This window comes from Gadus morhua, chromosome 12 (genome assembly GCF_902167405.1).
Source record: "Gadus morhua chromosome 12, gadMor3.0, whole genome shotgun sequence".
In the NCBI taxonomy this organism is placed as follows: domain Eukaryota; kingdom Metazoa; phylum Chordata; class Actinopteri; order Gadiformes; family Gadidae; genus Gadus; species Gadus morhua.
Window position 1 is genome coordinate 24,221,913 of NC_044059.1, and position 15,554 is coordinate 24,237,466.

At 45.3% G+C, this 15,554-nt stretch overlaps 1 protein-coding gene and 1 non-coding gene across 2 annotated transcripts in view; one reads left to right on the forward strand and one right to left on the reverse strand.

Moving 5' to 3' along the window:
• The window catches only part of plpp2b (phospholipid phosphatase 2b), an 18,601-nt gene extending 14,174 nt beyond the window's left edge, over nt 1-4,427 (forward strand). Inside the window, exon 6 of the mRNA XM_030372891.1 lies at nt 1,634-4,427. Coding sequence (XP_030228751.1) covers nt 1,634-1,801 — 168 coding nt within the window. The 3' untranslated portion in view covers nt 1,802-4,427. The remainder of the gene's footprint in view (nt 1-1,633) is intronic.
• Nucleotides 4,428-11,047: 6,620 nt separating this feature from the next.
• trnaq-uug (transfer RNA glutamine (anticodon UUG)) lies at nt 11,048-11,119 on the reverse strand. Its single transcript has one exon. It is a non-coding gene; the product is annotated as a tRNA-Gln (tRNA).
• Nucleotides 11,120-15,554: the final 4,435 nt, after the last annotated feature.

Genomic DNA, 15,554 nt, shown 5'->3' on the forward strand with positions numbered 1-15,554 from the left:
CAACACTGATCTCATCTCAATGGGTGAAACGCTCGAAAACATGTTTTATGGTTTTATAGAATGAGTTTTGTTTTATTGGATTGGCCCGGGGAAATGTGAACATGGAAGAGCTGTGTTTTGTTTCCCCTGCCGCGGAAGAAAATGAGCTTTGTGAGAATCGCAAAGTCAATCGGTTTTGAGGTCCGAAGCCTCTTCATTTTGAAAGTGAAACAAACTGTGTGGAACCGCAGAATGTTTCTTATTTTCGCCCAGACGAGCTTCTGTTACCGCCCTCTATTAGGTTTAGTCCTTAACCAGAGGAGACATTTACCTCAGAGCTCTCCTCTGCCAATGAATGTTTCCATCCCTCATCGCTCAGTCTTCTGTGGGGCTTCTTCACCCCTCTCCGATAGACCTTGTACACAACAACCTGAGGGAACGTCAGCATGTGAGGCTTGTCAAGGCTCATGCTGGACCAGAGTTGGAGGTCCTCCGTACAGAGGGAAAATATGTAGGCTGGGACTGAGAGGTTTGACGAGCTGATGTGGAACCACACACTTGCATGGAAAGATTCTCCAGGCGATGGGCCATTCTGCTGACGTGTGTGTGTGTGTGTGTGTGTGTGTGTGTGTGTGTGTGTGTGTGTGTGTGTGTGTGTGTGTGTGTGTGTGTGTCTTTGGCTCTTTCGCAATTAAAGCGAGGTGTTTTAATGCCTCTTGGGGCTGGAGGAGGTCTGCTGCTCTCTGTGTGTTCCTCAAGGTGTGTGTGTGCGTGCGTGTGCGTGCGTGTCTGGTCCACATACTCCACATGACATATAACAGCTGTGGGCCACAGCACCATAGAAGTGTGCAATCACATTTTCCGACCCCGCCTCTTCTCCGATTTTTTTCATCCATCACGCTTCCATCACTTGGAGTAGAAAAGACATCCCAGAACCTGACTGACTGCTCTCCTCTCTGCTCCTCCTCCTCCCTCTCCTCATTCTTCTCCTTCTCCTTCTTCTTGATCTTGTTCTCCTCCCTCATCTTCTTCTTCTTCCCCTTCTTCTTCTCTCCCCTCTTCTCCTTCTCTTCCTTCTCCTTCTTCTTCTTTTTCTCCCTCTATTCCTTCTTCTTCTTCTCCCTCTCTTCCTTCTCCTTCTTCTTCTTCTTCTTCTTCTCCCTCTCTTCCTTCTCCTTCTTCTTCTTCTTCTTCTTCTTCTTCTCCCTCTCTTCCTTCTTCTTCTTCTCCCTCTCTTCCTTCTTCTTCTTCTCCCTCTCTTCCTTCTTCTTCTTCTTCTTCTTCTTCTTCTTCTTCTTCTTCTTCTTCTTCTTCTTCTTCTTCTTCTTCTTCTTCTTCTCCCTCTCTTCCTTCTCCTTCTTATTATTCTTCTCCCTCTCTTCCTTCTCCTTCTTCTTCTTCTTCTCCCTCTCTTCCTTCTCCTTCTTCTTATTCTTCTCCCTCTCTTCCTTCTTCTTCTCCTTCTTCTTCTCTCCCCTCTTCTCCTTCTTCTCCTTCTTATTATTCTTCTCCCTCTCTTCCTTCTCCTCCTTCTCCTTCTTCTAATTCTTCTCCCTCTCTTTCTCCTCCCTCTCTTCCTTCTGCTTCTCCTTCTTCTAATTCTTCTCCCTCTCTTTCTCCTCCCTCTCTTTCTTCCTCTTCCTCTCCCCCACAGGTTCGCTTCGTGTCGGACTTCTTCAAGAAGCGTCCCCCGCGCTGCGCGGCCGACCCCGACGCCCTGGAGAGCGAGGAGCCCGAGAGGAAGCCCAGCCTGCAGCTGGTGGACGGCGAGAGCAACAACCATTACAACCACCACCTCCAACACACCCCCGGCTCGGTGTGAGCCCGGCCCCAGGCCCCGCGGGGTCCCTCCGCAGACCCCTGGCTGTGGTCGGGCGGCCCCTCCGACACCACACCAGAGACAGAGAGAGAGAGCGAGAGAGAGAGTATGGAATCCAGTTGATGGACTTTATTCCCTCTATTGTTTGCGGGTGTGTTTGTTTGTGAGTGTGTGTGTGTGTGTGTTAGTGTTTGTGTGTGTGTGTTTTAGTAGGTGTTGACCAAAGGCCTCTGCGTGTGCTCAGACACCCTGGGTTTTACAAGGTGTTCCCCGCCTCAAGGTTCAATAAGAATGCAGCGGCCGATGTAACGTACCTCCTTTTATATATTTTTTATGAATGACGCCATCGGCCAAGCATGTGGATTGACAGGCTGCAACAACGCCCCCCACCCCCCGCCCGCCCCTGTAACCCTAACCCCCCCCCCGCCAAGCTCTCTAACCACTGGACCGACTGAGGGGTACCTTAAGCCCCCTCTAAAAGCACCATGATGACGCCCCTTCTCCTCTAAGGAGATTGGAGTATAATATAATGTTTATTACAGGCATCATGTTAATGATGAAGTATATATATATATATATATATATATATATATATATATATATATATATATATATATATATATATATATAATTGCTTTACGTTTGACTTTTTAAACTATGTTTTTGTATAGAAAACTTTATATGTCTGCAGAGTGAAGGAAAATAATAGTTTTGGAAGTTTTGGTAGGTTTTTGTTGTGTCGCATTTTAGCGCACCTTAAGATGGTCTTACACACTTGGAGAATGGGATAACTTTAGTTTTATTTTCAGCATGTTTGATAGGTATGCACTCTTGACAACAGCCGATGATATACAGAATCCATCGATTGATGATGTCATTCATTGTTTGATTATGTGTTACCAAAGATTTTAGAATAACGCTTCCAAAAGCATTATAAAGTGACTGTTCTCATATGAGAACCTGCCTGTTCTTGATTTAAAAACTTTTCATACTTTTTTATACATACTTAGAATTCCATATTGTCTTCGTAAAACTGGCTTTGCCCTTAACGGGAAGCAGTCCTTTTCCTTTTACCAAGGCTTTTATTGAATTGTAATTCACCTGTGTGAAGTGGACTGCGGATGAGGTAGATTTAGATGTTTAACAGTAAAAAATACCACTACAAGATTGCGAACAATCACTGGCATGAAAGCATTTGGATATTTGACCTTTTTCTAATATCACATTTTATTGTTGGAATTTCTGTGTGTTTCATTTGACCGTAAAGGTTAGGGAACTGAACAGGCATTTAAGAGGGCTGTTTTGAAAATGGTATATAATTAATTAAAACTCAAATAAATACTTAATCTAGTCTGACGAAGAAATCTTAAAAATGTCTTTATGCCAGCGCTGTTCAAGGTCATTGTGCAGCCCCTCTGCTTGCCACTATGAGCCACAGACACTCAATCCATCACCCTGAGATATGTTCACATTGAATGAAGGATGCTTGTACACACACACACACACACACACACACACACACACACACACACACACACACACACACACACACACACACACACACACACACACACACACACACACACACACACACACACACACGCACACACGCGAGTATGTTTTTGTTTCACTCGTTGCCTAGCTTTCATTTCCCGCACACGGGGAACGCACCGATGCCCTCAATAAATCAAGAAGGCGTCTCAAACTGGTGCCTTTCTGGGTTTGCCACACAAAGGTATCCAATTCCCGGGGCCAAACGTGATCCAGATGCCTTGGCAGGGCTTTTGAGAGGCTTGTAATGAGGAAGGCCTCCACAGCAAACCGTGGGCTGGCAGCCAAACACCCGCCCTCCCCCGCCCCTAACTTCCACTTCAAAGATTCTTCCTGGGTTCTCTCTTTCTCTTCCCTTTCCCGGCCGCTGATAGATGGGGTTAATTTGCGATTAAGGGGGCCGGCCCCGCATCCATGTCCTTGTATGGTACCGCAAGGGCCCCGCTATGTATCAGACCGGACCGAAAACCAACGGTTAGGGATAGGTGGAGAGGCGTGTGGAGGTTGGATTAGGAGGGAAGGGAAATGTGGTGGGGAGGGGGTACCCAGAAGTTAAATCTCCCACCTTGTAGTGATTGTGTGGCCCCCTGAAAGACATTGTTTGCCCCCCCCCCCACACTGTTCTTGTTGAGTCACCATCCCCTAGGGACCTCTGCAGGGCTTCAGCCCCGGCAATGAGGCGCACCTGGTGCTGTTTTTCTGAATGGCGTTGGGTGGGGCACCCCAACACCCACCCCCCCACCCACCCCCCTGGCCCTCACTTTGCATTCTTAAATCCGCGCCAGTAGCCCGAGATTAAAGCGAAGACCAGCACAATGGTTTCCCTCTTGAGGAGTACAAAAGAAAAATTCCCCTGAACATTATTAGAGGTAATGTGGCTCCATGTATTTAAAATGTATATTTCCCTGCTTTGTATATTAGTGCCTTAGGATAGGCATCGGCTTACCATTTTATTTTTTTCACTTTGTATAAAATAGTGTTTTATTTTTTGTGTGTTTTTACCTTTTTGTATGTCTTTCTATAAATGGCTGATAAGAAATACATTTAAATAAAGACAGACTGTACAGTCAAATCTCTATTTCTTTAGGCGTTTCTGGTTGTGTTGGTTGCCGTCTGTGTCTCTAGAGGAGGTGGAGGGGGTCCCTAGGCCTAGAGTCTACCTCGGTTGTGAGCGGACCCCCTGAGGAGGCAACCCGCTCCCACGGGGGGCTGTGATGTGTTACTCTACATACAGAACCACTGGAAGCACACGATATAATCGCATCTCCAAGGTGAAATGTGAGACGCTGGTTATGATGACTATGAACTATTGTCATTTCATTGGGAGTTTTGCTACTTATGTGTTGTGCCTTTAAGATGTTCTTGTGCCTGTAACTGTCTGCCTGTGAACTGACATTTATTCAGTACACACACACACACACACACACACACACACACACACACACACACACACACACACACACACACACACACACACACACACACACACACACACACACACACACACACTAAGTCATAAATTCAACCAGAAGTCTGAGAAGATGAAACACTTCAGTTTGGCCCTATAGTTCATCTCTTTTAGGTTGCTCCCTGGTCTAGGATGTAAAACATGACATACAGATGTCAGATACAGCATGCCAACATGTGACCACAGGGACCATAGCATCAGATATCCCAACCCATTGTGAAGGTAACCAAAGCAGGTGGAGGTGGGAGAAATTCCTCTCATCACACATGATTGGAACGTCAATCATATGATTTAATTGTGAATTTATGTTTGAAATTATCAATAAATCTTATTTAAAGCAAACAAAAAGGAAAAAGGGAAATGGTACTGGAAATAAATACGTTGAATGAGCATTGCCTACAATCTATGCAACTATACAGTGGCCTACACTTAAACATTCATTATTAAAGGCTGTTAATGAAGTTGCTTTAAACAGTAGCTTCATGATGATGAGCTCGTTCCTGGATAAATTTACTTTTTATAGGCCGACCTGTTAATCACGGGATCAAGTCTGTGCCCTCCCTATAACACCACAATCACTCTGCTAAAAGATGGCCTGTCTCCCATAAGACCGATGTCTTTGATATAAACTTCCGGCCAAATGTTGTTGTTTTTTTACCATTTGCTTTAACCAGTATTGTGTTTGATTAGAAAAATACTGCAGCTAGATAGACCAGAGAGTGCAGGCAGGGAAGGTGCTGCGTGCATTTAATTTGGAGGAGATGAATTACCACGCGTTCATTTAATTGCCACGATGTAAAAGTGTGTTTATATGATTCTTGATGGAGTGTGACAGATTACCAGTGCGTACACAGTTAGGGCCTATGGGCCAGTACCACCACAACACCCTGGGGCAGCAGATTCCAAACCAAAGGAAAAAAATAAAACAAGAGGAAAAGGGATTCACCCATTAGGGAAAACAGGACATAATCCTTGGCGCACTGCAACACCCCATAAAGCCGGGCTGAAGACTTGATTTATGATTGAGTGCTGAGTTATACCGTTTCAGCTCGGGCAGCAAGGCGTTTGATTCATGCTATGGCTCTCTTCGGCTATTAAAAGTCCTCTGTAAGTAAGCAGTGCCCGGCGGATCCCTCTGCCGCTAATTAAAAGCAAGTGGCGGGGATCTGGTAGGAGGGGTTTTAGTAAGAGTTCCCTCCCATCCCAGCTCCCGTCCCTAGGTCGCCATCCCCAGCACCGGCGACCAGGGAGCGGGGAGTTATGGAACTGGAACGCCCAAACCAAAACAAACACGGGGCTCTATCCACACAAACAAGAAACCTATGGGGTTTTATTGGTGGGTATGGTGAGAAAACATTGTCATTCCGGGTTTAAAACACTATTAGTCATTCTGAGACTGAATATATTACTGCTTTGCTCTCTCCTGGGTCTAAACGAATATAAAATGGAACACATTGAACTGCTCGGTTTGTCTTGTGGGGTATTTAGTTCCAATTCTTAACATTTACTTTGCTCCACTCCGAATTATCGTTTAATCAATCCATTAGAAAGTGCAGTATCAGCATGCAACGTGGTCCAAATACACTTTACCAGGGAAAAAAAGAAGCAGTACTAAAGTCTCAGCAAGCAAATTAAACAGATCAGGAAAAAAAAAAAAAAAGGTTAAAGGGATGTTTGAAAAGGTAATGGACTCGACTGAGTTCTAAGATCCAGGGTAAGCTGGAATGAATTCAATAAAGGTTTTCAGTCTTGATTGAAAGATTTCAACTGAATGTGCTTCTTCAACCTGTTATGGAGGGGGATTTGTTGACTGAGGGAATGTACCGGAGCCATGGCACTGAGAGAGTGCAGAGGGCGTGCCGATGTATACAGTGGAATTAGCTCAGGAGGTGGTGCAAGTCCATCTTAAGTCTGTTTCAATCATGTTGAATTATGTTCTTCAGTGGTTTGTGATGTGTCTTCAGTCGGTTTTAAAAGTTCTTTACGGTAACTGGGCAATTCATTTTCACACACATTTTCCTGTGTGTGATGTGGTAAAGAAGCGATCAGCTGCCCCCCACAAATACAAAAGTGGGATGTAACTTCCTTTGCAAAAATGCATTGATAAGAAGATGGTTGAAGTACTTTGGAAGGCCTTATTGAAACTCAAAAATACAAGAAAGTGCAACATGACGTCCATCAAAACCGACATGACGGGTTGTAAATCCCACGCCACAAACAGAAACGACGCCAGTCTCGTGAGACCATGCAAATCCATGGTTTCTGTGGCAGCCGTGGCATTCTGCTAAACCCCACTGGGACCAGGAACAAGCCACGTCTAAAAAAGTGGTTTGAAAAAAAAAACAACAACCTCAATGGCGGTGGTGGCGGGAAAGAGACGGCAGAATCTGGTATTTTTGAGATGCACCGCAGAATACTGCATTTAAGGAGATGACAACAAGCATATATAGACGTCCCGCTCTGGCCTGTCTCCCAGTAGGCGTTGACTGTGTGTGAGGATCTGACTGTCAGAGGGATGTGGTTTTCGTAGAGGAACATGGCAGAATGCTGGAACTAAGAGGGATGCTGCTGGGTCCACATTGTCTCCCAGTCTGCTCTGTGTAACATGTTATTTTGTGGCTTCTGCGTCAGATGAACTCTGTTTTTAGCTCTGTTGCTTTGCATTCAGCGATGAGCGGTTGAGAATGTCTACAAGTGTTACACACATACCCACATAAACAAACTCACACCTACACACACAAATACAAACACGCACACACACACACACACACGTAAACAAACTCACACCAACACAAGCACACACAGAAACAAATCACGCTTAAACACAAGAATATACATACACACAAACACAAAGAAAGTAGCCCACTCACAAACACTAACAATCACACACACTCACACATATATATACACCTACACCACAGCAATACACAGTTATTGGCACTGTGGCCTAGAAAATAGCAGTTTCATTGGCATCGGTGCAGAAGAACCGTTTTTATTGATCTAAAAATGGTCAAAGGACAAAACGGGTAAGACTGTATAGTGTCAGCCGTCAAATTGCAAGGCAATCTCCCTTGACATATTGATTTCTCCATGAACGGTCATTACAGAAAGAAAATCTATTTCAGAATCTAGGTTGAGTTTTGTTTGTCTATCGTGGAGAATCTCATAGAGGGAAGAAAAAATCGTGCCTATGGTTTTATAAAAGCTATAAGTCCTATGAGATTTGATGCAACTCCGACAGGTTTGGAGATATAATAAGGGCTATGGGCAAAGGTAACACAGTCCTTGCTGCAGTATGTCATGAATGAGGATTTCGTGACCAGTGGGCCCACAGCGTGCACTGAAAGGTGTTATGCTCTCTCCCTCATGGGTTTCTCATGCCGGTGGCCAGCGAAGACATTTTTAGCTTGGCAGTGTATTCCAGCAATTAAATGCCTGCACAAAATGAGCAGCCAGTGAATACTATTTCGCTCTTCCTATTATAGACAGCTTCGTCTTTTTGTTGGCGGCCTACATTGCCAATTATACGGCTACGGCGCCGAGACACATTAATTACCGCTGTACACCCCCTTCTATCCCACCAATAATTAATGCAAGTTCATCAACCTTGTCCTAGCAATGATACATTTGGAATAACAGCATGAATATGCTACTCCATAATTAATGTAACAAGACTGCAATCTTTATGAATGGACTGTTTTAATTGTTACCCTCATGTGCTAAAATACATATATTTGTTGTGTGTTTGCCCCCCCCCCCCCCCCCCCCCCCCCCCCCCCCCCCCCCCCTCCCCTCCCACCCCATTTCTCATCGGTATGCATCCGTCGCGTTCTCCCTCATGGACGTTTCAATTTTGTTGACATTTGGCTTTGCTGACAGATGTTAATCAAAAGATGTGCTGAGCTGTGGGAAGAATGTGGCCGACAGGAAAGGAGAAGAGAAGAAAGTCAATGTTTTGTCACACGAAAGCCTGGAGGGCCGAGGCCGAGGTCCTGGTAGTCTGAGCGGAACCTCGCCCCGGGGTTCTGGTGTCATGCCCTTTGCCTCACAGTGCGTCTTTATGCTGCGCTCGCATAAAGCGGTTCAGTCACATGCAGCCCTCATTGTGCCCAAATGGGAGAAGGGCAAAAAAAGCTAATGCCTCCTGGTTACATTCAAAGTGATTAACTCATGTAGGTTCATTCAATTGGAAGGAGAAGATGGCTGCTAGTGTGTGGATACAGAAAACAACATCATGGAGTAGAGGGGATGCTTGCGCGATTCCAGCCTTGGATTGATTCACTTCCGCAGCCGATGGCTCCTGGCACTGCCGCTGCTGCCGCTGTGGAGGTCATGACTTGACAATACTGCACTTCTTCCCTGGAGAGAGAGGGGGGGGGGGGGGGGGGGGGCAGAGACGGAGAGAGACAGAGAGAGACAGAGAGAGAGAGAGAGAGAGAGAGAGAGAGAGAGAGAGAGAGAGAGAGAGAGAGAGAGAGAGAGAGAGAGAGAGAGAGAGAGAGGCCGGTGGAGCACCGGCCTTGTCATCTGGCTGCTAGCCATTCCCCCCTGAATCCCACCACCAAATGACCCCGACGAGGGATTTATACATTTTATATGTTTACACACACACACAGAGTTCTTGTCAGGTCCTCCAGGGGGGTCTGTGACCCTCCTTCCCTCCCATAAGCCATGCCTGGCTTTATAGATTTAAACTGGAGGGCACAAAGCCGGCCCCGGAGGAATAATAGCACTGGCTAATGTAAACAAACGTTCTGCATAACTGAGGTCGGCCACCGGGGGCGCTGAGTGACAGGACCCCTGCAAAGGAAACGGCCGAAAGGTGTGGGGGGGGGCGGTGATGTCACCGTGGAATAGAATCACGCCTTTAAGGCCACATAGGTGAACACACAGACATCCTTCCATAGCATGAGACACGAGGTGGCACGTGGCCTGTATACGTCATTTGAGACCTTAGGTGTAATAAAAAAGAAAAAAAAGAACCATCGCCAAAACATTTAACCGTAAACCTTTTATCCTCTTTATTAGGGATAAACTGTGTCCCTTGCAAGTACACGAAATATTTGGCCAGTTCTTTTGGCTCCAGGTGTTTTGATAATGGTTGTATTTTTGTGTAGTCCTGTTTATATTGGAGGGAGCTGTGTTATATTAGGGGCCCTACCCGGGTAGATGGTACGCAGACCAGTATGATGTGGATTTAAAACATTAGGTTGACATCAATTTTTTTAATTCCACGTGTTTTTCAATAAAGCTTGGATGTCGTGAGAAAACCAAAAATGTCCATTAGTACACCTACTCACATGTCTACGACTCAAAACACACAACCAAAGACGAATAACAACCAGCCTATCTTATGCTAACATTGATCGATGTAATAATGTAACCATGTTGTTTTTTTAGAACTCATTTGCTGACGTTCTTAGTACGTGGAGCGAGCCGGAGCGGATGCGGTCAAGAGGTGGAGCCAAACTCACAACGCAGCGTGGTTGGAGTAAATCAATGTTCTATGTGAGAATTTAGACCCGTTTAGAAGAACTTCTCAAGAGTCGATTAGAGACAAATGGCCAGTCAAATGTGTTGGGTTACAGGTTTAGTTCATCGTAGTGCAGGGCTAAGAATAACTGATGTATTGGAGGGAGTCTGTCGAGTTTCCGCATGTTCATTTGCCTGTTTTTGGTAGTTCGTCTTTTGATATTGACCCTTTCACTTCTGATAGCAATGACATTAAGGTTTAAATTAGTCACATAACTAGCAAATAAATAATTTTCTTTTTAATGTTTTTAAAACTTTTTTTTCCTGGTTAATCTATTGGCTAACAATCGGTAAATTGAAACCACGATGGATATGGATTTAAATAGGCTCATTATTTTAGTTCTTACAAAATACCCGACAACCAATAGCTCATAGACTTAAGCCTCACTATTTCCAAATGTAGAATTTTGCTATGTATTTAGAGAACTAGCGACACTGTGCGGTAAAAAATATATATATTTTTTGCTTTATACAACTGCCAAGTAAAGCCTTACCTATACGTGGCTATTACAAGGATCGTTTAAGATCGGTGGGAGTGTACATGCGCCATTGACCGTGTGTAGATTGTCAAACGTTGCGAAAGTATTTCGTACAATTTAAACGAGGGTATATATAATATATCAAGTTGGAAACGCTATTTGACAGTGCTCCAGACGACGCCTAACAGAATCGTTTAAAGTTGTCGTTTACTAATATGAAGGTTCTACCGAGATTTGAACTCGGATCGCTGGATTCAAAGTCCAGAGTGCTAACCATTACACCATAGAACCAGCTGGGTGAATTGGTAAACTGTCCGTACTAATACGCATTTTCAATTTCTGCTCTGGACTATAGTGTATTTTTTGACACTTAACTAGCATAATACACTGTGTCAACAAAAATAACCACCATACAGCTTGTTTATAGGCCTGCATGTCCTCACACTTTTGACTGAAAACCTGACAGCAGTGCTTGGGGAAACCACAGGATGGCAGTAGCGTGCAACTGTATACCAATCTGCTCCACTCGTCAAAGAAGAGGGGCAATCGTCGTCTCTAGGGCAGACAGCAGAGGATGTGAAAGGACGCTTGTAGAACGTGGGAGGAGATCCCAGGGGATCTTACTGGGTCCACTGAGAAGATAAAACCTCCTCCACAGGTGAAGCTAACAACAGTATGTAAACCAAACAATGCAGGTAGTGGAATGTGTAGTGGTTTGATATCGAGCTCTATACATAAAGCTCAATATATGTATAAGTAGCTCGATTTATGTTGGGCAAATATATATAATGTATATATATAATATATTGAACTCTCTATCTATGTAGAGCTCAATATACATTTAGCACTATATATATATATATATATATATATATATATATATATATGTATAATGTGTGTGTGTGGGGGTTGGTGCATGCCAGCATGGTGTGTGCATGTGTGCGTTAGTGTTTCTGTGTGCCTGTAGGATGTGTGTGTGTGTATGTGTGCCTGTATAGTGTGTGTGTGTGTGTGTGTGTGTGTGTGTGTGTGTGTGTGTGTGTGTGTTTGTGTGTGTGTGTGTGTGTCGGTGCATGCCAGCATGGTGTGTGTGTGTGTGTGTCTGTATCTGTGTGTGTGCCTGTGTAGTGTGTGAGTGTGTGTGCCTGTATAGCGTGTGTGTGCTTGTATAGCGTGTGCGAGTGTGTATGTGTGTGTGTGTGTGTGTGTGTGTGTGTGTGTGTGTGTGTGTGTGTGTGTGTGTGTGTGTGTGTGTGTGTGTGTGTGTGTGTGTGCATGTGAGCATAGCTGCTGCTGATGTGGGTCATTACCCCCTCTCTCCCCCCAGGGGCCATGCAGCAGGAGTGAAGTGCAGGAGGGGCCTGAGAGGGGGAGGGGGGCCGGCTCAGTGTGGAGGGGGGGATGGGAAGAGGGGGAGGGAGGGGCTGGAGGAGGGGGGAGGGGAGGTGAAGAGGAGGGGGGAGGGTTCCCAGGAGACTGAAGACCAATAAATCACCGTGCCGTCTCTGCCGTGACACCGGGCTTGTCTGATGAGGGGTGGGGGGGGGGGGGGGGGGAGGGGTGAAGGAGGGGGGGGGAGGGAGGGAGGGGGGGGGTAAGGGAGGTGGAATGAAGGGGGGGGGGGGGGGGGGGGGGGGGGACTGAGGGGGGAGGATGGGAGGAGAGTGCAACATGACAACACTGAGGCCTTGTCTCCCTGTCACTCAGTCCCACACTGATCAGCCAACGTTCCCCATCCCTATTCAGTGTGTGTGTGTGTGTGTGTGTGTGTGTGTGTGTGTGTGTGTGTGTGTGTGTGTGTGTGTGTGTGTGTGTGTGTGTGTGTGTGTGTGTGTGTGTGTGGTAGTTGGGGGGGGGGGGGGGGGGTATTTAGTGGTAACCTAAAAACCTCACTTCACAAGCCTCCTCGTGTTCCTGGGTGATACCATTTAGTAACCAAGGATTCTCTTTGTGCTTTGTAGTTTGCAGTCACATCAGATCACCACAGTCTATCAGGACATCCAACAGATTATGCATTAACACACAGACCTTCTGATCACATGGAATGTGGTGCGGCTAAATGTGGGCTCTAAGCATGTACAGTTTGGTGTTGTGTGTGTGGTGATCTGATGCGAGGGGTCTGGAACCGACGAAGTGAGACCAATTAATCGAAATATTCTATTCTTAGTGTTCTAAAAAAAAAAAAGGGAGAAGGATCATAGTTAAGGTATTTGAGATGACTCACAGCCACTGTAAAGGAATCCAGAGTTTGTGTGTCTATGTGTGTGTGGGTGCAGATGGGCTATGGCGTGTACTATTGTGTCTGGTGTTCTTTACGACCCCTTTTTAATTTGGCAGAAGGCAACGGTGTCCTCTCCCTACGTGGGTCCACTTTGATGTCTCAACATGTCAGGGGTTTGAAAGACACGCAAACACCCATACAGACCCACACATAAAATCACATACACACAGGCCACCAGTTTCGAGAGTAAACAGACACAGAGTGACACTTGACATGAATTAATGTATGCACACCGACAGAAACAGACCCACAAACACACATACTCACACACGTACATACACACACACACACACACACACACACACACACACACACACACACACACACACACACACACGCACATTAGCAGATATACACAGAGCAAAATTGCACACAAAGACACATGCACACACCCACACAGACACACATATTTTCACAAATACACACATCTGACTGCACACATCGGACCATCTCCTGTGTGCAGGGCAAACTGCAAAGCACTGCATTCTTCGTGCATTTTTTTTTCCTAATAAACGTGATCCCAGATTCCAGCAGTGAGAACAGTTCTCTGCATTAAAATTCATGGGGAAAATGGCAATAAAAACTCTCTCTCTCACTCCCTCTCACCCACATCCCCTCCCCCCCCCTCTCTCTCTTTCTTGTTCTCTTTTGCTTCGTCTCTCTCGCTCTTTGCGTTGTTTGCCTCCCTGTGTCTCCCCCTCTTTTTATTCCCTCCCTTTCACTTGTGCTGCTGAGCACATAGCTAAACACGCATGCACACACACAAACACACACACATGCACACACACAAACGCACACACATGCACACGCATACACGCACGTCACACACATACACACACACACACACGGGTGAACACATATATGCCTAAGCCACACACATACACGCAATCTTTTTTTCTTTCATCAGTCATGCACTCTCTCTCTCCCATTCTCTCACTCCTTCTCTCACTCTATCACTCCCCCTGACTCGTCTTTCTCAGCATCTCCCCTGCTGTCTTTCATTCTTTATATTCCTCCACGTCCTCCCCCACTCCCTTCCTTACCCCCTCTCTCTCTCTCTCTCTCTCTCTCTCTCTCTCTCTCTCTCTCTCTCTCTCTCTCTCTCTCTCTCTCTCTCTCTCTCTCTCTCTCTCTCTCTCTCTGTCTCTCTCTCTCTCTCTAACACACACCACAAACACACACGCACACATACACACACACACACGCGTTGCACACACACCTATATTTTCCAACTCCACCCCTGGCAGGTTGTGATTTTCACTGTCAGAAATTGCTTTTTCAATATCTCTCTTTCTCTCTCTCTCTGCCCTCCCCCCCCCCTCTAATTATGAGCCCTGCTAAAGGGGTTGTACCACCAGAATACCAATTTTTACACCAATTCTCTCCTTCTCTTCCACAGAATGTTTTTACTCTGGGTAACAAACAATGCACTATACCTCATATTTGCAGGTAGGGCTATTATGACTGTGACGTCAGCCACAATTACATTATCACTGTTCGTATTCACATTGTGATTATTTTCGCATATTGTTTTGGCCTGAAGCACTTTATAATGCTCTCAAGTGTTCTCAAGGCTATTTATCGTTGATACTTAGGTTGTTTTAGAACTCTACAAAATCTATATTTATTTGCATATTGAGTATGATCTAATGCAGGGGTGGTAAATATAATATTTTTTTAAACGCACTGACGGTTTGTGGGAAGAAAAGGAAAACCGCCGAATTTTCATTTAGCTACCACTATACTCCTTGTACTCAGTCACTAGCAGTACCCCTACAGGGTTAACTCTTTCACAGGGCAGCTTTGGTGCCTTTGATTGACGTGCAGCGTAAGGCGCTGCCGACTCACCACCAATCAGCAAACGGTCAGTGCACCCCACGTGGGTATTCTCAGTGCTCATTGGTTATTTTTACCAGTGTTTACCGCCGAAGCCGAGCCCCACGTGGAGAATTCATTCAATCATTAAACAATTCCACTGCGCCCTATTTGTATTGAGATTTTTTCTACTGTTTGCGAAATTTGAATTTTATAAATATATGAGGGGAAACAAATATAGTTTTTTTCAATTACATAAGAACAATCAGAGCTAGACTAGAATGCTAAATAGGAAGAGAACCAACAAAGGATTTTTTTCACAAATATCATGAGGCTATTTGAAGAGTGGTATGTGTTAATGTGGGATGCCCTACATTATGCGAAATGTTTGCAGAACAATGCTGAATTGGTATCACGTTGTACATGGTGGTCTACGTTCTGTGGCTAAAATGGTTGTCCTCAATTCGGACTTAATAAACGAGGAGGCTACCAAACATAAGGCTACTTTAGGTTATCTCCCCAAAGTAACTCATATGTCCCATTGAAATTCTGGCGAGGATCCGAGAGAGGGGGTTTGGTGGGTGGTGGTGGTGGGGGGTGAGAGAAGCGAGGGATTGGGAGTGTTGTGTG